Source organism: Phacochoerus africanus, chromosome 2, assembly GCF_016906955.1.
Source record: "Phacochoerus africanus isolate WHEZ1 chromosome 2, ROS_Pafr_v1, whole genome shotgun sequence".
In the NCBI taxonomy this organism is placed as follows: domain Eukaryota; kingdom Metazoa; phylum Chordata; class Mammalia; order Artiodactyla; family Suidae; genus Phacochoerus; species Phacochoerus africanus.
In genome coordinates, this window is record NC_062545.1 from 132,239,075 (window position 1) to 132,262,919 (window position 23,845).

At 43.3% G+C, this 23,845-nt stretch overlaps 1 protein-coding gene across 2 annotated transcripts in view; it reads left to right on the forward strand.

Annotated features, from left to right (window-relative positions):
- INO80 (INO80 complex ATPase subunit) overlaps window positions 1–23,030 on the forward strand; it is a 145,181-nt gene extending 122,151 nt beyond the window's left edge. The window contains exons 29-36 of one of the 2 annotated variants that reach the window (XM_047766672.1): window positions 1,907–1,979; window positions 13,586–13,744; window positions 14,350–14,452; window positions 15,261–15,349; window positions 17,367–17,522; window positions 17,828–17,987; window positions 19,300–19,515; window positions 21,443–23,030. In XM_047766672.1, the coding sequence (XP_047622628.1) occupies window positions 1,907–1,979; window positions 13,586–13,744; window positions 14,350–14,452; window positions 15,261–15,349; window positions 17,367–17,522; window positions 17,828–17,987; window positions 19,300–19,515; window positions 21,443–21,660 (1,174 nt within the window). In that variant the 3' untranslated portion in view covers window positions 21,661–23,030. The remainder of the gene's footprint in view (window positions 1–1,906; window positions 1,980–13,585; window positions 13,745–14,349; window positions 14,453–15,260; window positions 15,350–17,366; window positions 17,523–17,827; window positions 17,988–19,299; window positions 19,516–21,442) is intronic. The other variant, XM_047766673.1, reaches the window with a different exon arrangement.
- The last annotated feature ends 815 nt before the right edge of the window (window positions 23,031–23,845 follow it).

Sequence of the window (23,845 nt, forward strand, 5' to 3'; positions counted from 1 at the left end):
TTTGCCATTGATATGTCATCAGTTAGTCACTTCAGTTATATTCAGAGCACCCTCATTTTATAGCTTGGGAAACAGACCTTCAGTAGTCAAGTGACTTTAGCAAGGAGGAACAGCATCATGGGATAAGAGCATCCTGATGTCAGTGCGATTCTTTTTTTTTTTTTAAACTGGAACCCACAGAATAAAATTCATTTTACATTGGGATTTAGTACATATATACCATATCTGAAATAACAAAATAATTTATCCTTATATGACCTGTAATGTATTATAAAGTTTTCTAATCTATTTTCTTTTTTCTTTAATTAATTAATTAATTAATTTTTTGTCTTTTTGTTCTTTTTAGGGCCGCATCTGCGGCATATGGAGATTCCCAGGCTAGGGGTCTAATCGGAGCTACAGCTGCCAGCCTACACCACAGCCACAGCAACGGCAGATCCTTAACAAACCGAGCAAGGCCAGGGATTGAACCTACAACCTCATGGTTCCTGCTCGGATTCATTTCTGCTGTGCCACGACGGAAACTCCTCATTTATTTCTTTATGTGGTCCAGACCCACCAAACTGACTTCATGACCAAATCTGATTTCATTACCAATGGTGGATGTGACCTGCAATTTGAATAACACCATGTCAATGAATTTCCAGTTTTATTATTATAGTCATAAAGAAAAGCTACTGTGGTTCAGTAGCTTGATTTAGAGGACTCTAAAGTTTGTTCACCAGTGTAATGCAATTCCTTTCCCTTAGAATATTCTGGAAGATAACCTCAAGTGGCAGGAACATGAAAATGCAAGATAATCTTAAAACGTATTTATGCTATCTGCAAGAACTGGCTTCAGACCGAGCCCCCTAGTTGTGTGTGTGTGTGTGTGTAGATAAATGTTACAATCAGAGTCTGCTCTTTGTGAGCTGGCATGGGCCTTGTTCCTAGAAGATATTCAGTAAATGTTTGCTACCTGAATGATTGACCCCTACTGACTTATATGTAATTCTAGGTTTCTTCAAAAGGAGGTAGGATGTAGAGGGAAATTGAGGAAACCTTATCTTATCATTTCTGTTAAGGGCTATTTTGGCATTCATCAAAAAGTTCTTCAGTTCCAGCCTGTCTTCATGGATTGATCCTAGCTAAATTCAGCTTAATACTTAGAAGTTGTAACCTGAGTTTGTTTGTTTGTTTGTTTTTTAATGGCCACATCCATGGCATGTGGAAGTTCCTGGGCTAGGGGTCGAATCAGAGCTGCAGCTGCTGGCCTACACTACAGCCACAGCCAATACTGGATCTGAGCCTCATCTGTAGCCTGTGCCACAGCTTGCAGCAATGTTGGATCCTTAATCCACTGAGCAAGTCCAGGGATTGAACCTGCATCCTCATAGACACTATGTTGGGTTCTTAACCTGCTCAGCCACAGTGGCAACTCCCATAACCGGGGTCTTAAACCTGACCTCAGACCAGTTTTCTGGGACTTTCTTCATATGAGATTGAGTGCTTTAGAGTTTATAAGCACTAGTTCTCAGATGATTGGAAGTCATGATTCTTGGGGAAAATATCAAGAAATACTGACATATTTGTCCCATCTTTAGAAACAAGGGATGGTTTGACTTGCTAAAAACATGGCTTACATAGAGATTTGTCTACTTCTGTCGCATATTTTTGTTTAAACATGTTTGCCAGATGTTTAAAATTACACTGCCTATGAGTCAGTATTAGTAGGCAGTAAAAGTTTATCTGCAAATTGGAAGACCTTTGTACAGTGTGTCAGAGAAACATGGACCAGGTCTGGGTAACCACCAGAACTCTTTCTAGGCCTTAGACACTGTTCTGTATCCAGAGATCCCTCTCTGTTGCCACATGTCACTTTCCCATTTCAGTTTTTCCTTTTAAAATATCCCTCCCTCTTCTGCAGGAATGACATTTTTGTGTTCCTGCTAAGTACGAGAGCTGGAGGACTGGGTATCAATCTGACTGCTGCAGATACAGTAAGTAATGAGAGCACAAAAATGCACTGAATATGCAGTTTTCCTACTGTAAATAATGTTGTTCAGTTGGTATTATCTTTTATTTTGTGTCACCAAGCTGTTTCTTTGCCTCTTGTTATGTTAAAAGATAGCATTGTACTTTGCCTGGAACTGGAACATTTTAGCTTTCCTTTTGGACTTTTTTCTCCATCCCCATGGAATAAGTTTCTTACACACGGTCATTCATTAATGTTTAGTAAATGCCTACTATGTGTCTAATATTCTTCTAAACACTTGGAATATGTCAGTGAATAAACAGACTGAGGAAAAAAAAAAATCAGTCAATTCAGGAGTTCCTGTCGTGGCTCAGTGGTTAACAAATCCGACTAGGAACCATGAGGTTGCAGGTTTGATCCCTGGCCTTGCTCATTGGGTTAAGGATCCGGCATTGCCATGAGCTATGGTGTAGGTTGCAGATGCGGCTCGGATTCTATGTTGCTGTGGCTCTGGTGTAGGCCGGCAGCTACATCTCCAATTGGACCCCAAGCCTGGGAACCTCCATATGCCTCGGGAGCGGTCCTAGAAAAGGCAAAAAGACCAGGAAAAACAAAAAAAATCAGTCAATTCAGCCAACCATATTTGTTTGTTTAGGAATTATAATTGAACAAATCAAAAAGGATTGTTTTATTACTCTTATACATTATTCCATCATAGGAAAAATACATGTTTTTGTATTCTGAACTTCAGAAGGTGGTTGGAGAGCAATGAAATTGATCCATTTAAAAAATAAGAATATTTTCCATCAAATTATCTATCCTTTCATACTCAGTCTCCTTGGAGGAATACTTCAGCATCTGAAAGGGAGAAGAAAAGAGTATTCCTTTTGTATTACAGAATTATTCCTAGGGTTCAAATATATTTAATAACAATTTCAGTAACCTTGAGACATAAAAATGAATAAATGGGAAATTGTTTTGTGTAAGGTAAGACTCAAAAAATGTCATTTAATGTGGTCATTTTGGTGCGCCTTTGTAAAATACAGAGCATCAAAATCCCTACAAATATGAGGTGCATGCAAACTCTGGAGAGTCATGGAGAATTGAATGAAGTACAAAGGTGAAGAGGCTTGAATAAATTCACAATAATAGAGCTGGAACCAGATCCCATGTTCCCCTGGTTCCACTTCCAGGCTGTGTCTATGAATGAAAAACAGATTCTATAATCACCAAGTAGAATGTCAGTCATAGGACTCGGCTATTCCTTCCTCGGCATCCTAACCTCTTCCATCAGTTAACCAGGTTGGGGCAGGGTTCCAGGGCCTGAGAACTGCTGGAGGGATGACTGGATGATGCTGTATCTACTGTGCACATCATCAGTCTCTGTCATCTTAAGACAATGTTGACATTGGTGGTAGGTGTTGCTCTTTTAGGTTCTCCAACATGGTAGTTCACTTGGTGCCATGTCAGAAACTTGCCTTTGTCTTTTCCGCTTGGTTCTCTCCTCTGCTTATCAAGTGTACTGTCCAAGTTAGTCATACTCTTAATGTGAGTACAGGATTCATCACTTTGTCCAGGCTAATCTTTTTTTTTTTTTTTTTTTTTTCCCACTGTACAGCAAGGGGGTCAGGTTATCCTTACATGTATACATTACAATTACATTTTTCCCCCAGCCTTTCTTCTGTTGCAACATGAGTATCTAGACAAAGTTCTCAAAGCTATTCAGCAGGATCTCCTTGTAAATCTATTCTAAGTTGTGTCTGATAACCCCAAGCTCCCGATCCCTCCCACTCCCTCCCCCTCCCATCAGGCAGCCACAAGTCTTTTCTCCAAGTCCATGATTTTCTTTTCTAAGGAGATGTTCATTTGTGCTGGATATTAGATTCCAGTTATAAGTGATATCATCTGGTATTTGTCTTTGTCTTTCTGGCTTATTTCACTCAGTATGAGAGTCTCTAGGTCCATCCATGTTGCTGCAAATGGCATTATGTCATTCTTTTTTATGGCTGAGTAGTATTCCATTGTGTATATATACCACATCTTCCGAATCCAATCATCTGTCGATGGACATTTGGGTTGTTTCCATGTCCTGGCTATTGTGAATAGTGCTGCAATGAACATGTGGGTGCTTGTGTCTCTTTTAAGTAGAGTTTTGTCCGGATAGATGCCCAAGAGTGGGATTGCGGGGTCATATGGAAGTTCTATGTATAGATTTCTAAGGTATCTCCAAACTGTTCTCCATAGTGGCTGTACCAGCTTACATTCCCACCAACAGTGCAGGAGGGTTCCCTTTTCTCCACAGCCCCTCCAGCACTTGTTATTTGTGGATTTATTAATGATGGCCATTCTGACTGGTGTGAGGTGATATCTCATGGTAGTTTTGATTTGCATTTCTCTTATAACCAGCGATGTTGAGCATTTTTTCATGTGTTTGTTGGCCATCTGTATATCTTCTTTGGAGAAATGTCTATTCAGGTCTTTTGCCCATTTTTCCATTGATTGATTGGCTTTTTTGCTGCTGGGTTGTATAAGTTGTTTATATATTCTAGAGATTAAGCCCTTGTTGGTTGCATCATTTGAAACTATTTTCTCCCATTCTGTAAGTTGTCTTTTTGTTTTCTTTTTGGTTTCCTTTGCTGTGCAAAAGCTTTTCAGTTTGATGAGGTCCCATGGGTTTATTTTTGCTCTTATTTCTATTGCTTTGGGAGACTGACCTGAGAAAATATTCATGATGTTGATGTCAGAGAGTGTTTTGCCTATGTTTTCTTCTAGGAGTTTGATGGTGTCCTGTCGTCTATTGAAGTCTTTCAGCCATTTGGAGTTTATTTTTGTGCATGGTGTGAGGGTGTGTTCTAGTTTCCTTGCTTTGCATGCAGCTGTCCAGGTTTCCCAGCAATGCTTGCTGAAGAGACTTTCTTTTTCCCATTTTATGTTCTTGCCTCCCTTGTCAAAGATTAATTGACCATAGGTGTCAGGGTTTATTTCCGGGTTCTCTATTCTGTTCCATTGGTCTGTCTGTCTGTTTTGATACCAGTACCACACTGTTTTGATGACTGTGGCTTTGTAGAATTTCTTGAAGTCTGGGAGAGTTATGCCTCCTGCTTGGTTTTTGTTTCTCAGGATTGCTTTGGCGATTCTGGGTCTTTTGTTGTTCCATTTAAATGTTTGGATTGTTTGTTCTAGTTCTGTGAAAAATGTCATGGGTAATCTGATAGGGATTGCATTGAATCTGTAGATTGCTTTGGGTAGTATGGCCATTTTTACAATATTGGTTTTCCCAATCCAGGAACATGGAATATCTTTCCATTTCTGTACATCTTCTTTGATTTCTTTGATTAAAGTTTTATAGTTCTCGGCATATAGGTCCTTTACCTCCTTGGTCAGGTGTATTCCGAGGTATTTGATTTTGTGAGGTGCAATTTTAAAAGGTATCGTATTTTTGGATTCCTTTTCTAATATTTCATTGCTGGTATACAGAAATGCAACTGACTTCTGAATGTTAATCTTATATCCTGCTACTTTGCTGAATTTATTAATCAGTTCAAGTAGTTTTTGGGTTGAGTCCTTAGGGTTTTCAATGTATAGTATCATGTCATCTGCATACAGTGACAGTTTGATCTCTTCTCTTCGCATATGGATGCCTTTTATTTCTTTGGTTTGTCTAATTGCTGTGGCTAGGACTTCCAAAACTATGTTGAAGAGCAGTGGTGAGAGTGGGCATCCCTGTCTTGTTCCAGATTGGAGTGAGAAGGCTTTCAGTTTTTCCCCATTGAGGATTATATTTGCTGTGGGTTTATCATAAATGGCTTTGATTATATTCAGGAATGTTCCCTCTCTACCCACTTTGGCGAGGGTCTTGATCATGAATGGATGTTGGACTTTGTCAAATGCTTTTTCTGCGTCTATTGAGATGATCATATGATTTTTTACTTTTTTTTTGTTAATGTTGTGTATGATGCTGATTGATTTGCGTATGTTGAACCATCCTTGTGAACCTGGGGATGAACCCAACCTGGTCATGGTGTATAATTTTTTTGGTATGTTGTTGGATTCGGTTGGCTAAGATTTTGTTGAGAATTTTGCATCTATATTCATCAATGATATTGGGCGATAGTTTTCTTTTTTGGTGGTATCTCTGTCTGGTTTTGGAATGAGGGTGATGGTGGCATCATAGAATGTCTTTGGGAGTATTCCTTCTTCTTCAACCTTTTGAAAGAGTTTAAGGAGGATGGGCACCAATTCCTCTTTATATGTTTGATAAAATTCACCTGTGAAGCCATCTGGTCCTGGACTTCAGGCTAATCTTTTAAACTCCAGTCTCAGGTCCTAGACCCCACCTCTTCTCTTAGTTTGTTCATACCCTTCTTTATTAACCATGCTGCTCCCTTGCTTAAACCTCTTTTAGGGAGTTTCCATCATCTACAAGATAAAGGATAAGCTTTTACACTTACAAAGGCCCTTCATTTTGTGGCCTTTATCTCCCTTTTCAGGCTAATTGCTAGACTATTACTACTTTCACAGTTTATGTTTCAGAAATCATGCCTCACTTGTCATACTATATCACATGTTACATACTATATCACAATGTTACATAAAGGGCTAAACATGTCATACTATATCACAATGTTACATAAAGGGCTCCCTCAGCCTAAATCATTCTCCTGTACACACCACCTAGTAAACTTCTGATTGTTTTTCAAAACCCCACTCATGATCAGGGGTTACTATTTTATATGGGCTGTTAAGGCTTCTCTGATGAGGTGACATTTGAGCCAAAATCTGAAGAAAGTGAGAAAGGCAAGCCAATTATCCGGCAGAAAGAAGAGCATTCCAGGGAGAGGAAAGGAGTGCAAAGCCCTCATTCTTGGCATAAGCAAGCAACTTATGTAGGTGGAACAGAATGAATGAGAGGAGAGTGGTATAAAATGAGTGTGGCAGAAGCAGATCATGTAGGGCTTAATAGGCCATGATTAGGGTTTCGAAGTGGGAGGCTCCTGGAGGAATTTGAACAGAGGAGGAACACATTTTCGCTTGAGTTTTATTTCTTTGTATACTTTGCTTTTTAGGGCCACACCCACAGCATATGGAGGTTCCCAGGCTAGGGGTCAAATGGGAGCTACAGCTGCCAGCCTACATCACAGCCACAGCAACGCAGGATCAGAGCCTACAGCCATCTGCAGCCTACACCACAGCTCATGGCAATGCCAGACCCTTAACCCACTGAGCGAGGCTAGGGATCAAACCCCACAACCTCATGGTTCCTAGTTGGATTTGTTTCCGCTGAGCCACTATGGGAACTCCTCACTTGAGTTTTAAATGTGTCATTCTGGCTTCACAGGGGTAGGGTGGGGAAGACTACAGGAAGAAGAATAGAAGCAGAAGGTTAGTTAGGAATTAGACACAAGATGATGGTGACTTTGACAGGATTGAATCAGTGCAGGGGATGAGAAATTGTTAGAATGTGCATATATTTTGAAGGCACAGCCGGTGGGGGTTTGCTACATTGGATGTGGATGATGCAGGAGGTATCAAGGAAAACTCCAACATGTTTGATCTGAGTACCTAGAATGATGGAGATAGCAGTTGCAGGTTAAGGGGGAGGAAGGGGGAGGAACAGGTTTGAGAGGGGAAATCAAAAAGAGTTTGGTTTGGGGGTGGAGTTCCCTGGTAGCCTAGCAGTTAAGGTTCTTGTGTTGTCACTGCTGTGGCATGGGTTCGGTCCCTGGCCTGGAAACTTTTGCATGCCATGGACGCAGCAAAAAAAGTTTTGGGGAGTTCCCGTCATGGCTCAGTGGTTAACGAATCAGACTAGGAACCATGAGGTTGCAGGTTCGGTCCCTGGCCTTGCTCAGTGGGTTAAGGATCCCACGTTGCTCTGAGCTGTGGTGTAGGTCGCAGACGCTGCTCAGATCCCACATTGCTGTGGCTCTGGCATAGGCTGGCGGCTACAGCTCCGATTAGACCCCTAGCCTGGGAACCTCCATATGCCACAGAAGCAGCTCTAGAAAAAGCAAAAAGACCAAGAAAAAAAAAGTTTGGTTTAGAGTAAGTTAAGTTGAAGATTCATTTAGTGGCAGTGTCACCCAGGCAGTAGGGTCTGGAGTTTAGGAGAAAGATTGAGGCCGAAGATGTATATTGGAATCATCAGGTCATAGATAACATTTAAGGCCATGGGGCTGGATGAGATCATCTGAGGAAGTCAAGCACTGGTTCTTTTGATTAAACTATCTTTCCCTTCAACTCAGTGTGCGTATCTCAGGTTTGGTCTATAGTTTGTTTTTTTTTTTGTTTGGTTTTTTTTGTTTGTTTGTTTGTTTTTTTTTTTTGGCTTTTTGGCTTTTTGCTATTTCTTTGGGGCCACTCCCATGGCATATGGAGGTTCCCAGGCTAGGGGTCGAATCAGAGCTGTAGCCACCGACCTACACCAGAGCCACAGCAACGAGGGATCCGAGCCGCATCTGCAACCTACACCACAGCTCACGGCAACGCTGGACCGTTAACCCACTGAGCAAGGGCAGGGATCGAACCTGCAACCTCATGGTTCCTAGTTGGATTCGTTAACCACTGCGCCACGATGGGAACTCTGGTCTATAGTTTCTTAAGGAGTAATTCCCCTAGTCATTCATTTGAGTGGCCAAAAAAATCATTGGGTTTGAGGGGGCAGATCTACACCATGCTTCTAGTTTTAACGTAGTTTGCCTTATACAAGTAAGTTGTTCCTGCCAGTCAGAAAGAACCAAAGTAGGCCCTTAGCCCCACAGCAAGAGGAATAGAAATAGGAATTTATACCCTGGGGCCTAAAGAGACAGCCTCTGAGTACTCTGAATTCCCAGTTCCAAAATAATTTACATTTAATTTTGAGAGGAGGGCTTAGGGACTCACTTGTAAATTAGAACCTCCTGGAATACTACTCAGAAAAAAAATGAGACCACAAGACTGAAATGAGTTCCTAGGTTATGGTCTGTGTGGAGTCAAGTTTTACTTACTCTCTGTAGTATTATTAGAGAAACAATAAGCTTAACTGCTTGCCTGGCATTTTTCCTTTGTCCTAAGATTTATTTAGCTCTGGAAGATTCCCTGGAACCATTTATGGGCAAGGAAGAGGTTCGTCAGCCTAAAATGTCAAGAAAAACTTAATGTCTTATGATCGAGAATGTGCATGTAAACATGAATTTGTAAACAGTGGGACTCTGTCTGGCTCTCCCTGTTAGTAAGAACGTGATTTTAGTGTGAAATTAATAGCAGCTGCTCCTTACCGCCTGTGTTCTTTGTGTATCCCTCCTGAAGTAGGAGTCTCTGCATTTGACATTGTTTAGTCAGGGATTGTTATAAACTGTGCTGTTGGTTTTGTTTCTGTGTCAGATCTGTTCTAAATGTTTATGTGCAGAGAGAGATTGAGGAGCTTTTGTCCCTTAGTAGCGGTATGAGAAGTCTTGTGTCCCGTGAGACAACATAGGACTGCTTTCAGCCCTCCCAAGGGACTGAACTTCCACCCATTCTCTTGGGGGGGAAAAAAAAAGAGTTCCACCCTCCAAGTGTTGGTCCAACTTTTTCCAGTTTCTCTCAAAATTTTCATGTTCTCCATTTCACTCTCACCTCCCCTGAAACTCTCTCATAGACCTGTATAGCCAGGTGCCTCCGCCCCACCTCAACTCTCACCTTCTTCCCTTGCTGCCCTTCCCCTCAGCCCTCCCTAGTGCTAGCCCAGCTTGGTGTTTACAAGTTCAGAAAGATGCTGACAATTAATATATTTCCCCTTAGTCATTGTTGGGCCACGCTTTGTGCATTGACTAGCTTTAATCTTTCTTAGTGAAGTCAGTTGTTGTAGTTCTTTCATTGTTATTTGCTTTTCTCTAGAATGTCTCACTGAGCTCCATAAACCTGACTACCAAATACAGGCGTCATCTCTCTCCTACTCTGGTGGGCTTTGTCTCCCCTGAACTCCTCTCCCTGAGTTCATGTCATGGTCGATTCAGTGTTCATTTTATTGTCAAACTAGATAATAACTATATGTCTAACTTGAATTTTAGTTCTCTCTTGTTCTTAGCTTAATATACTAGCTTATAGATATTTCGTATTGTTTTTCCCAGGGTCTTATTCTGAGTAGAATCTTTTTCCTTCCTTCCTTCCTTCCTTCCTTCCTTCCTTCCTTCCTTCCTTCCTTCCTTCCTTCCTTCCTTCCTTCTTTCTTTCTTTCTTTCTTTCTTTCTTTCTTTCTTTCTTTCTTTCTTTCTTTCTTTCTTTCTTTCTTTCAAGATATCAACAGTTTATTGGATAGGGCTAAGTAGAATCTTATTTTATTCTCTTTTCCACTCTAGTTCCTCACATATTTTAATCCATTTGAATGGATTAGATGAATGAAGAGGGGACTTTAAAGTTAAATTACAAACCTGTCTCCTTTAATCTTCTTACTGTTTATGATCTCAAAAGAAGCTAAGTTGATTCAAGTGAAGTTGCCTCCGAGACTTCCATGAAAAAAATATGAACATGGAGGAAGCATCTATGAAATGATTCATAGTATAGGATTTCCCATTATGAGTTCACGCTTAACCATTGCCTCAGGCTTGGACTGCTAAAGGTACTATCTTTTGAATGTGACATCAACTCTCATTTTCCTATATATGACTACATATGTAGTCATGTTAAGTATGTTGGGTAAATAATGCCCACCCCACCCCCCAGTCCAGTTGGAGGTTTCATCTTCATTAACTGTCTTCTCTTCCTTTGCTCCCCCTGAAAGTTTAAACTGAATTTTCTAGAATTTTACATATCCTATTAAAGTTCAAGAATGTTCTGTGGTCAGGTTTGCTATAATCCTCTACAAGTGACAGATACTGTATGCTTCTGAATCCTAGATCTGTGGACACTGAATTAACAATAAGCTTTCATAATGGTTTTTTTTCTTTGGCAGGCAGTTGTAATTTTTTCCTCAAGGATTCTACCTACCCTAAAAATTGAGGGATTATACCTCCTATGAAAGCAAGACAAAAGGAGCACCATAAGAAAGATCCAGTGGGGACCTTAGTAGAGGCAAGAGCTTTGAAAATGCTGATGCCTTTATCTGTCTTCGCCCGAAGTGAATTTTTCAGAAAATGGCAGGAGAATTGCTTCTGTTTTCAAATAAGAAAATAAGTAAATTACTAAAGAATAGAGTTAAGGAATGGAAAATGCGTCTAGAGGAACAGTGTCAAGAGAAATGGATCATTCTTCAGTTTCTATTTTAGGCCCTGTCTAGTTTTGATCATGCCTTAGAGATTCTAGTGTCAATTGATTAGTATTTGTAGAATTCTCCTTTTTAGTGGGGGGTAGTATCTGTCCTCAAATCAGACTACATAGGAAAATTTTTTTAAGTATGTAATATACATGAAATAATTGGAGACCTATAGGAGATAATGGAACTTGGACCAGGGTAGGCAGTGCAATGTTTTGCTAATAGTGCAGATTGTAGAAGGAGACTGAACTCAGGCCAGTCTCTTCTTAATGTATAAGATGAAGGAAATATATAAGAGTTTTTTGAAAATATAGTGAAATATGTATGCACATCTGTTTCCAGTACTCAGCAGATTTCAGCAGTTGTTTTTTCTTTCTTTCTTTCTTTTTTTTTTTTTGTCTTTTTAGGACTGCACTCGCAGCATATGGAGGTTCCCAGGCTAGGGGTCAAATCAAAGCTTTAGCTGTTGGCCTACACTACAGCCACAACAATGCAGGATCCGAGCTGCATCTGCAACCTACACCACAGCTCAAGGCAACGCCAAATCCTTAACCCACTGAGCATGGCCAGGGATCAACCTGTGTCCTCATAGATGCTAGTCAGATTTGTTTCCACTGAGCCACAATGGGAACTCCCAGCAGTTGTTATTTCTGATAGGAATCCATGAGGAATAGGAAAAGGAGACAGTGTTATAGGCAAGAGAAATCAAGGAGGTCTTCCAGAAAGTGGTGAAGTTTAAACAGAACCTTAACCTGCTGCATCACCTGGGAACTCCCAAAGGAATCTTAAGTAATAGAGAAGAGTTGAGGTCAGAACATAAACTTCAGCAAGAAGCAATACAAAAAAAAAGGTAATATAAGTGAGGAACAGTGAAAAGACCTATCTGACAAAAGAGAAAGATGTTGGCATAATATAGCAGGGCCTGATCATTGAGGGGAGTTTGGGCTTGATGTGTTACAGCATAATCAACAGAGAGATGGAGTGGTCTCCAGTGGTACCCAAAGTAGACTGAAGAAGAAAGGGATTGAGATCTTGGAAGCCTGCTAGTCTAGAAGCATTAGTGAGCCAGATGTAGGTGGTGAGGGCCTGGTCCAGGAGAAGGACAGTGCACTATAGAAAGGATAGGTTTATGTCTGAAGAAGCACTGGCTGGGTTTGGTGATGTGGTTGAATGTAAAGGACACTTGAGAGATGAGGGTCGTTTTGAAGTGGCTTGCTTTTAGGAGGTCCACTGTATTGAAAGTAGCCTCAGGGCTGAGGACCCAGGATTCTACTGGTTTTAGGATCACTTGTGAGGCTGGGGAAGGGGGGCACATTTTGTTGTTGTTTGTTGTTTGGCAAACTAGAAGTAGCTTCCAGAGAACCCTTTAAACATTTCTTGCCTGGAATCTAAGAGACAGGAAATGACCCTATTAATAGCAACCTGAAAATTCCAGGAAAGCCATGCCAAGTCTCTTAGCAAGGTAAGCCTAGGGTTGAAGAGAAGGCTTTCACATCCCTAACATCCCAGGCCCACTGCTTATTTAGGCTGTGCCTCAGTTTCCTCATCTATAAAAGGTTTTTTTTAATAGTACCTAAATCACGGTGGTAGTGGGATTTAAGTGAGTTAATACATATAAAGCACTTAGTACAATGACTGCCCCAAAGTGTTTATTAATATAATTGCCACTCCCTCCTTTTAAATGAAAAAAGCACAGAGTATATATACCTTTTTTGTTTGTTTTTTTTTTTAAAGGCTGCACCCACAGCATATGGAAGTTCCCAGGCTAGGGGTCAAATTGGAGCTGCAGCTACAGGCCTGAACTACAGCCACAGCAACACTAGATCCAAGCTGTGTCTGCAGCCTACACCACAGCTCAGGGCAACTGCCAGATCCTTAACCCTCTCAGGGAGGCCAGAGATTGAACCTGTGTCCTCATGGATACTAATCGGGTTACCTACCACTGAGCCGCAACAGGAACTCCCAGAGTATATATTTTTTGTCCAGGACAGTTGAAGGAATGATTGATTTTATGAATGGATATCTGCTCATTTTTCTAGCATAGAAAAAAATCTGAGAGTTCCCGTCATGGCTCAGCGGAAGCGAATCTGACTAGGAACCATGAGGTTGCGGGTTTGATCCCTGGCCTCACTCAGTGGGTTAAGGATCCAGCGTTCCCACTAGCTGTGGTGTGGGTCTCAGATGCAGATCGGATCTGGCATTGCTGTGGCTGTGGTGTAGGTCAGCTGCTGTAGCTCTGATTCGATCCCTAGCCTGGAAACTTCCATATGCCACGGGTGCAGCCCTAAAAAGCAAAAGAAAAAAGAAAAATTCTGGCATTGAACTATTGCAATAGATGAATGGCTTGAATGCTCTCAGAATTCCTGGTGTTGCCCTGAGAGTGCTCCAGTCTTTGCTGTATTCTTGTCCTTCCTATGCAGGTGATTTTTTATGATAGTGATTGGAACCCTACTGTGGATCAGCAGGCCATGGACAGGGCCCACCGCTTGGGGCAGACAAAGCAGGTTACTGTGTACCGGCTCATCTGTAAGGGCACCATTGAAGAACGAATTCTGCAGCGAGCCAAGGAGAAGAGTGAGGTAAGTAGAAGACAAAGTACTGTGCTGGTAGAGAAAATAGTCCAGCCATGTTGACTGGACTAAGACAGACTCTCTTGCTTTTCATTGGTCATGAAGGCAGTAAAATTTCTCCTGAACGGAAAATAAAATGATGTCTTATACAAAAGCGGTGTCTATTGTCCTGGCCATTCCTCACTTCGTGTGTACAACCTACTTCAGCTGTTGTTCATGTGAAGAGGACACCAGTCATGGCCCTCACGTTTGACATAGTTTCACATTCAGGGGAAGAAGGAGTGGTGTTTGCTTTTCCCCTAGTACTCTCAATGTGATCAGCCTCTGCGTTGTATGCCAAATTTGCTAGTTTCTAAAGTGATCATTTGTGGGTTGAGGGGTTTGTCTTGATTCAGTGGATCTTATAGCTATCACTTAACAGTCCCAAGCAAAGAAGTTCTCATTGTCCTCTTTGTTGGACCAGTGATTTGGATGAGCCAGCCACATAAATGAAAAAGAAATGAGAAATCCAGGGGCCTCACCAAAAGAACAGATTGAGAAAGATGTTTCTTTCTGGATATTTGCCATAAGGGAATGAATGTCTGGTGGTGATGTTTTGATCTGTTTTGGTATAGATTCAGCGGATGGTGATTTCTGGTGGGAATTTCAAACCAGATACCTTGAAACCCAAAGAAGTGGTTAGTCTTCTTCTAGATGATGAAGAGTTGGAGAAAAAATGTACGTACTCTCTAGACCACTTAGTAGTGCTTTCTCCTCCTTATAAAGATGTTTCTCTGGCCCTGAACATCCAAAAGTAGAAGTATCCTTTGGCTGAGTGCCAAGGTTAGGCAAAGCCAAAGCCTGTGTTTGGGGAGAAACATTTTGTTGTTGTTGTTACTATTTTATGTTAAAACCCAAACAGGGATATGTTATAGAGTAGAATGCAAAAATTTACATATTCACATGTAGTTTTGGAATAATATGACTTCAAATAAATGTGTACCAGGAAGGCCGTATCCCTAGACTCCTCAGCAGTAAGGAATTTACTCTGTTCTGCTCAGAGAAGTGTTTTTATGAGGCAGTTGGAAAAGCACCCTTCCCCCAGTATTTCTGGCTTTTGAGAATAATGGGTTTCAGACTGACCTTGTAAACCTCTGAGGACTTTGTTAGCATCACATCAGCAAATGTGATGAAGCTCCCTTCTTAAGGTGCTCACATTTGCCACCACCTTCTAAAAAACCTTTTGGGCCTCTACAGTTGTACTTGATCTCTGCAATGCAGAGATACTAAAAGGCTGAAAAGAAAAGGAAAAAGAATAACGGCAAGATAAGGCCAGTGATAATGAAACTGAATCATGGTTTGAACCCCCAAACTATTAAGACTGTCTGCCTTAAATGGCATAGTCATACATTGAAACATAAATATCAAGGAATATGACCACCTTAATTTTATTTTTTTTACTTTTTATTAAAGTATCATTGATTTACAATGAGGATTAGGATTACCACAGGTAGTTCATTACATCTTTTTAAAATTTTCTCAATAGTGAGACTCCGGCAAGAAGAAAAACGGCAGCAGGAGGAAACAAACAGAGTTAAAGAGCGCAAGCGCAAACGGGAGAAGTATGCAGAGAAGGTGTGTCAAGCTTGGGGTGGTTGACCAGGGACTGGTGGTGTGGTGGGATAGTCCTTACAGAACAGGCTTCAGAGTACATGCTTGTCTTGGTTACTGGTTAGGATCTAGCTCCATCTGCCTGTGCTCTGTAGCAGTTCTGTGGTCACTGACGATCAAGCAGGAAAAATGCAGCCTTGGTAGAACTGTACTCCCCACACAGACCTACCGTTGTCTGTGGTCACATGTAATTATGGAAACCATTTGTTGGGACTGTTAAACAGCGTAAGGCTAAATGTGAGAAAGATGGATGTTAGTTACATTATTAGAGTCTATAGATTCTTATAAAGGGCCTGAAAGGTCATTAGACCTAGTCCTTCTACCACAATTCTGCTAGTATACTGTTCATGTTCATCTCTTTCTCCAGTTCATGCCAAGGATGTGAGCTGAGTTCTGTTTCCCTTGCGACATTTCATCCTTGAGCCCACCAAGCTAGCTGCAAAGTAGGATGTAGTTTCCCTTACATTTCTCCCTATCTTGCTGTGTCTACCAAAGTATTAGGTCAGTAATCCTTATCCCTGGTCTTTACTGACATATAAATCAAAAATGAGATTTTCAGGACTTACTCTTGTTTCAAGAGTCAGCCCATTAGTTCTCAGTAGATTGCCAAACTTATTATGCCTAAAGACTGTTGATTTGAAATCATTTTATTACCTTCCAGAAAGTGACTCCTAACTTTTTCTGGTGGGTTTGGCCTACCTTTGGGTTGTGCTGAGCCTCAGGCATTGCCATAGCTCTGGGCCCTCAAGTCTGAACGTTGTCTTTGTGTCATTTCCCAGCTCTTCTGTTTGTCTAAAGCATGTTATCTGGTTACCTGTTAAAGCTGGTTCTGTTTTAGGTGGAGGTCAGCTTCTTCCCCTTATCCCAGCTTGTGTAGGGCCTTGTGTCCCTTGGGTCACGTGGCCTTAATAGTCAGCAGCCTATATATGTTTATCTTCCTGTAGATACACCAGCTCTTCCTATTGTAAAATTCACACCCCCAACTGTACCTTCTGCTAAGCAGAGCTATTTCTAGCTTGAAGGATGCCCCTGGTACTTACTGTATTGACAGAGTTGAAAAATCTCAGGAATGGAGGCTCATGTTCCTCCTAGTCTGGGCTGCCATTTCTATCCATTTCCTCAGTTTCTCTTTTATGACTCTATGTGCAAATCTCCAACCATTGCTTACTACTATTCAGAAACAGTATCAAAGAAGAAAAGGTAGTATTCTCATACAGGACGTTGTAGGGCCTAGTGAGTTTGCAGCAGGTGCCATCCCTACTCTCAACATAGAAGTTGTAGAAATTCCCAGTGATGATATAAACTACACAATGACATACCATATTCACCCTAATATAGGTCTAGATACAAATGTAGTTATGTGCAGTGGGTAGCTGTGAGGCCCAGAATTTTCCAAGCACATCTGTGATTCCACATCTCTAATCTGTGACAGAGCCCTACTGAACTTGGCTCTAGAACTGTTTCAGTGTAGCTCAGTAACTCAGCCCTTAAGCATCTGCATGTAAATTAAGGAAATAATGACAAAAGCCACCTCAGTATTCCTTGTATGTGAGAAGAACCTTCATTCTCCTTAAGCATATTTAAAAAGAAGGCAGAGTAAAAACAGATGTGTGGAGGGATGCACTGGCCCTCCCTCTTGTGAGATTGCATCAGTTCAGCCCCTGCTAAGTGCTGCTGCTTGGACATGCTGGAAGCTGAAGGTGCACCTCTCTCCGCAAGGACTAGTTTTGGCACAGCTCCAGTTCAGTGTGACTGGCCTTTCCACTTTCTATTATTGTGGTAGACTATGTATAGACTCTTACTAAGCCATCCCTTTCCTCCTTCCTTAGGAATCTTTTTTCATAATATGCTAATTGGATAAAATGAAACCTAGAAGTTTACAAAGAGTCAAATTTCTGTCATCGCTTTCTTCTCCAACCCCACTTTCCCTTGGTGCCTATCCTCATGCTTTCCCTGTATTTCTTGATTTGTGTGTTACCAGAAGAAAAAGGAAGATGAATTGGATGGGAAAAGGAGAAAGGAGGGCATAAACCTGGTGATCCCTTTTGTCCCCTCGGCTGATAACTCCAACCTCTCTGCAGACGGGGACGACTCCTTCATTAGCGTGGACTCGGCCATGCCCAGCCCTTTCAGTGAGGTGAGGCTCCTCTTAGATGCCTTCATTGCAGCAGTGGGGACTCTGTCCTGACCTGGTAGCCTCTGCTTTTCCTGAAATTCTCCTGCCTCCCAGGAGGGGGTTACACGTGGACTCCATAAGGAGAAAAGCAAATGAGATCAGGCTGGCTTCTCTGGAACCAAAGCAGGAGGTTTGACTCACAGGAGTAAAGCCAGGAAGGAGAGGGAAATGGTGGTGAAACCTGAGACGCACACCCTCACACAGGCACGAGGGCTGTGGGCGCTGGGCACTAGGAGCAGTGGTGACCATGATGCTTCTTCCTCTAGATCTCCATCAGCAGTGAGCTGCACACTGGCTCCATTCCACCTGACGAGAGCAGCAGTGATATGCTGGTCATTGTGGATGACCCAGCCTCCTCAGCCCCTCAGTCTCGAGCCACCAACTCTCCTGCTTCCATAACAGGCTCTGTCTCAGACACTGTGAATGGTAAGTGATGTTGCTAGCCTGTGCAACCTGGGTGAGGTACTGATTCCTACTAGGATAATGGCGTTTTCAACTTTCTTTAAAAAGGAATGGAGTAGGAGTTCCTGTTGTGGGGCAGTGGAAACGAATCTGACTAGGAACCATGAGGTTGTGGGTTCGATCCCTGGCCTCGCTCAGTGGGTTAAAGATCTGGCATTGCTGTAAGCTGTGGTGTAGGCCAGCAGCTGTAGCTCCGATTCGACTCCAAGCCTGGGAACCTCCATGTGCTGTGGGTGCGGCCTAAAAAGCCAAAAAAAAAAAAAAAAGGAATGGAGTAAAGCAAAAAGGATTTGTAGATAGAACTAGAGACTCTCATACCACATAAAGGCAGAAAGAGAAAGACAAATACCATATGATATCACTTATATGTGGATTCTAAAATATGGCACAGATGAACCTATCTACAGAACAGAATCAGACTCATGGACATGGAGAACAGACTTGTGGTTGCCAGGGGAGAAGGGTCGGGAGTGGGGCGGACTGGGAGTTTGGGGTTAGTAGATCCAAACTATCCCATGTGGAGGGGGTAAGCAATGAGATTCTGCTGTATAGCACAGGGAAGTATATCTAATCACTTGTGATGGGACATGTGGAGGATAATGTGAGAAAAAGAAAGTATGTGTGTGTGTGTCTGTGTGTGTGTATAAATGACTGGGTCACTTTGCCATACAGCAGCAATTGACAGAGCATTGTAAATCAACTATAATTAAAAAAAAGAATTTGTAGCCTCATTTTCTCTTAGCCCATTCAAGGGAAAGGGAGAAGGAAAAGGTTTAGGGAAAGCGAAGTAAGAATTTCATAAAGATTTCAAACTTCTTTATTTTCTAGTCATCCCTGTCCTTCCTATTTCACTCTTACTTTGCTAGTTTTTAATTAAAGTGAGGGATTCTGTGGGACCCAGTGTTGCTGCTGTTTTTCAAGGAGCTCTAGGTTTAAAATTTGGGAGTAAAAGTTGACTCCCTGAGTAAGAAGGACATTGGAATGTGCAGGTGAATACAGACAGCAGGTCCCTGGGTTCATTTAGTAATAATCTGGTTTAAAGAAGAAATTCAGGAGTCATAGAACCACTCTTGTAGAATGAAAAGCAGCTTGAGGTGTTGGCTCTTTTAGCTGTTTACAGTTCTTACTAATTCTGCATGACTCTGTGGCCCTGCCATTAAACTGGGACATAGACCTCCCTGGGAGTCCTGAAAGCCATCTTCCCTGTCCAGGAGAATATTATGTTAACATATGAAAAGGTTGACTTTTTTCCCTTTTGGCCCATTTGTTCCCACAGGAATTTCCATCCAGGAAATGCCAGCTGCAGGACGTGGTCACTCAGCCCGAAGCCGAGGCCGCCCCAAAGGTTCAGGAAGCACAGCCAAAGGTGCAGGGAAGGGCCGGAGCCGGAAGTCCACTGCAGGCAGTGCTGCTGCAATGGCAGGGGCCAAAGCAGGGGCTGCAGCGGCCTCCGCAGCTGCCTATGCTGCATACGGGTACAATGTGTCTAAAGGTATGCAGGTTCCAGGAGGCTGCAGGCTCTGTTCTGGTTGGGGGCAGTCTAAAGGGTCTAGTGAGCATTCTGCTGAGTAGAGTGGTTGGGGTCCCCCAGACTGAAGTCTCCTTCCCAAAACCCACATGGGATTCTGACTCTGCATTGAGCAGTTCTGACTCTCCTCTTGTCTTTGTGACTCAGCACAATGCTGCCTCCAAGGTGGAAGTAACTATAAAAAGATAGCGCTGAACTTTTTTTTTTTCCTGTCTTTTTAAGGCCACACCCGCGGCATATGGAAGTTCCCAGGCTAAGGGTCGAATCAAAGCTACAGCTGCCAGCCTACATCACAGCCACAGCAGCTTGGGATCCAAAACATGTCTACAACCTATACCACAGCTCACGTCAACTCCAAATCATTTAACCCACTGGTCGAGGCCAGGGATCAAACCTGCGTCCTCATGGATACTAGTCGGATTCATTACCAGTGAGCCATGACGGGAGCTTCTGAAGTTTTTGACCATACATCTTTAAACAGAATTTTTCCTGCCTTGAGAACTGATTTTTTTCCCCAGACCCACATTTTAGTAGTTACATTTCAGCAGTCCAAGCAGGCATAGTTAACATTTACCCAGCCTTAGGGTTAAACACTGCTGTGTTCATAGGCAGGAAACACATGGACCCCGTGCCTGAGTGTATAGTGAAAGTGAGAATGGGAGGCTGTGCATGGAATATGTTTAACAGCAGCAGAAGGCAGTGTGTGTGTGTTGAGTGAAAAAAGAGGGAAGGCCTGAATAGTTGTTGTGGATCAGAAGGAAGGAGAAGGATGATGAACGACCTGGACTGGCAACAGAGAGTTGGCAATCGCCAAGGCATGTTGGGGTCATCGAGCAGGCCAGTCAGGATGTGCTGAGGAGGAGCTCTGGGAGTCAAGGTTGGAAAGACCTGATGGGCAAGAGCTTCTCAGATGTGTGTTAGTTCACCTCCCCTTTCTCTTCTTGCAGGAATATCAGCTTTCATTTCTCTGTTCATTCAACAGCTATGAAGTATAATAGCCTAGCCCAAGTATTTCTTAACCTTGTGCCAGTTCATCATATCCTTGGAAAAGAGCCATCATACCCATAGTCAAGGGTGTCATGGCAGGATTTCACCCATGGATGGGGCAAAGCATGACACTCATTAGGCTTTCTCTTTGAGACCTGGCCTGAGGAGGGGGCAGGAGGTAGAGCATTAGGAGAAAAGTTCACAGAGCCTGGTGACTGGGAATGGAAAATAAGGCAAAGGACCAGTTCAGACATTACCTGCAGCTCCATTGTGGGTGAGAGATGACATGAGTCTGCCTACCAAGCACTTAATTCTTTTTTAGGAAAGTTAAAAAGAATTATTGCCCAGGAAGCCATCACTGGAGATGGGAGATTTGAATTGGGTCCTTGAAGTGGCAAGTCTTCGAGCATAAGGGTGGACACGTCAAACACAAGGAGAACTGCCTGAGCGTAGACACAAGATAGGGCAGCCTTGTGCCCTCGGCCAGACTAACTGGGGAGTAGAGGATAGCTTTTGAAATTAAAAAGGAAGCACGTAATCATGAGTGGTGTCCCAAGAAGGAGGAAGGAAGGGGTAAGAAAATACATGAGTGTAAGTTACAGCTTCTCCTGCAGCCTCAGCATCCCCACATTGTGTAACGTGTGCTCTGTCCTTGAGTGCCAAGGTAACATCTTTACTCCCTATAGATGAGGTAGTGTGGAGAGGGCTGCATAGGCATCGTTTTCCTCTTTAGAAACACATCCCTCTTACTGAAAAGCAGTTTCTGGATGCTAAGAAGTGTGTTGGGAAAGGGGGTTCCCCATGACCTCAGCTCCAGCCCAGACTCCAGTAACCAAGGCCAGGCGCTGAGGCAGCAGAGACAGGACTGGTGCTCACGCTCTTGCCTCCCTTTCCATCCTCACAGGAATCTCCGCCAGCAGTCCACTGCAGACGTCCCTTGTTCGGCCTGCTGGCCTTGCTGACTTTGGACCTTCAAGCGCCTCTTCTCCTTTGAGCTCCCCTTTGAGCAAAGGAAATAATGTTCCTGGGACTCCCAAGAGCCTCCACTTGACCAGCAGCCTAGCCCCAGACTCCCTGGTCCGGAAACAGGGTAAAGGCACCAATCCTTCTGGAGGACGGTAACCACCTGGCCCTCCAGCTTTCTTCAACCAAACCAGGGGCTAGAGTCCTGGCCTGCAAATGGTCTTTGGATGGCTTGCCCAGTGCAGCATCTTCCATCCCAAGTCAGAGGGCAGCGATGACCAATTGCAACAAGAAAAAGACAGGTGGTTGTGAGCACTTTCATCACCTGTGTCTCAAGAGGAATGCTCTGGGGTTGCCTGTAGGAAAAAGGCCAAGGACAGGGATCAGGCCCACAGCATCTCAGATGAACTTATAGGCAAGTCTTAAACCTCATACTGGGGAAGGGCCTGACAGAGACCCCCCTTTAGATGCTCAGGCACACGGTCTCCATCCCCGTTCCACTCTTTGGCTCTGGCCATGTCCCTTGCAAAGGCTCCACAAGTGCTGTGAAGAGCCTTCCATGGTGGAGACTTCCCTTAGGGCTGTGATTTCCTGTGGGGCTAGGAAGGAAGGAAATCATGTACATGGTGTCTTCAGTGGTTGGGCGGCTCCTCAGGTCTCCAGACCCCATTTGCCAGAGTGTCACCATTGAGGAGAGCAGTAAATGCAAGAGAAGGAGGTGGTCTGTAAGGACGGCAGAAGGCTAGAGGAAGCATGCCTGGAGGCAGTTGTTTTCCCAGCATCTCTTCCCCTGTCCTGCATGGTTCACACCGGAGAACCTTCAGGGCCCACCAGCAACAGTAGCAGCAGCTCCCACCCCGGGACTCCCAGAAGCCAGTAGAGAGACCAGGAGCCACCTCAATCAGCAGGACATCCTCACTGCCCCTCTTGCAGTCTCCCCTTACCCTTCCTGAATGCACAGTCTCCCCACCCTTGCCCTTCAGCCCCCTGCTTGGCTGTATGCACTGTCTGTATTGCACTGAGAAAGGAAGGGAGAGCAAAGCGAGGTGGAGAGGATGGAGAGAGGGCAAGTTCAGCACCCCCTCCTGGCCAGGCCCTACCAGCCTGAGCTTGCTTCCTCCAGGAGAGGCAAAGGGGTGGTGTTTGCATGGGAGGTGTCTGCCTGCCCTCAGCCTGATGTCCCTGGTGGAGCAGGTGCTTCTGGGTGGGCCAGCCTCTAATTTGCACACCTGAAAATCGCGAAATTGAATTTAGATAGATTGATTTTTAAAACTTTTTTTTTTTGGAGTAGGGATGGTAGGGGAATCATTTAATTTAAATCATTAAGATTCCCCTGCCCAAACCCAGACTCCTGTGTACAGATGCTATTTAGAGGGAATCAGAAAAATGCCAAGCCTTTTTTCTCTTTGAATGTGCTGTCTATTTTTATAACTGAACTTGTACATATGTATAAAGAGAGACACATCTTTCTTTTACTAACTGGAGAAAAAAAATCTTAAATAAAATGGAGTGAGATAATTTTATGTAAATTGGGGTGTCTGTGGTCTTTGCACCTGCTTCTCCTTGGGCTTATCTTAGGGTTCCTGGAGGGGGGTTGTAGCAGGTTGAAAGGAAAGCAGAGCCCTAATGAAATCATCATTCTTATGGTCATGAGAAGACAGGTGGTCAGTGGGACAAGGATTGCCCACGTGGGCGTTAATCGGGCAGAGGAATTTGCCTCTAGCCATTTGAGAGGAGGCTTGACCAAGTGCCTGGCAGGCCACGGCCTTCAGGGTGTGGGCTCCTTATGACTCCAGACTAGCCCCAGGACCTAGGTGTAGGGAGCTTGACCTGGTCCACCATTAGGCAGTTACACAGTAGTAATCTTTTTTCTCTTTTTTTGCTCTTTAGGGCTGCACCTGCGGCACATGGAGGTTCCCAGGCTAGGAGCTGAGTCAGAGCTGCAGCTGCCAGCCTACGCCACAGCCACAGCAATGTCAATGCTGTGCAATGGCTGTGTCTGCAGCCTACACCACTGCTCACAGCAACACCAGATCCTTAACTCTCTGAGCAAGGTTCAGGGATTGAACCACATTCTCATAGATCTTGTTGGGTTTGTTACCGCTGAGCCATCATGGGAACTCCCATGGTGATAATCTTAACACGGACATATTCTTTCTCCCAAAACCACAAGGAAACCAAAACAAAAAAAAAAAGTATAGGCCAATAATTTTTGATGAATATTGATGCAAAAATTCTCAACAAAATTTTAGCCAACTGAATCCCAACAGCATATAATGGGATTCATCCCAGGTTCACGGGATGGTTCAGCATATGCATATCAATTAACGTCATACACCACATT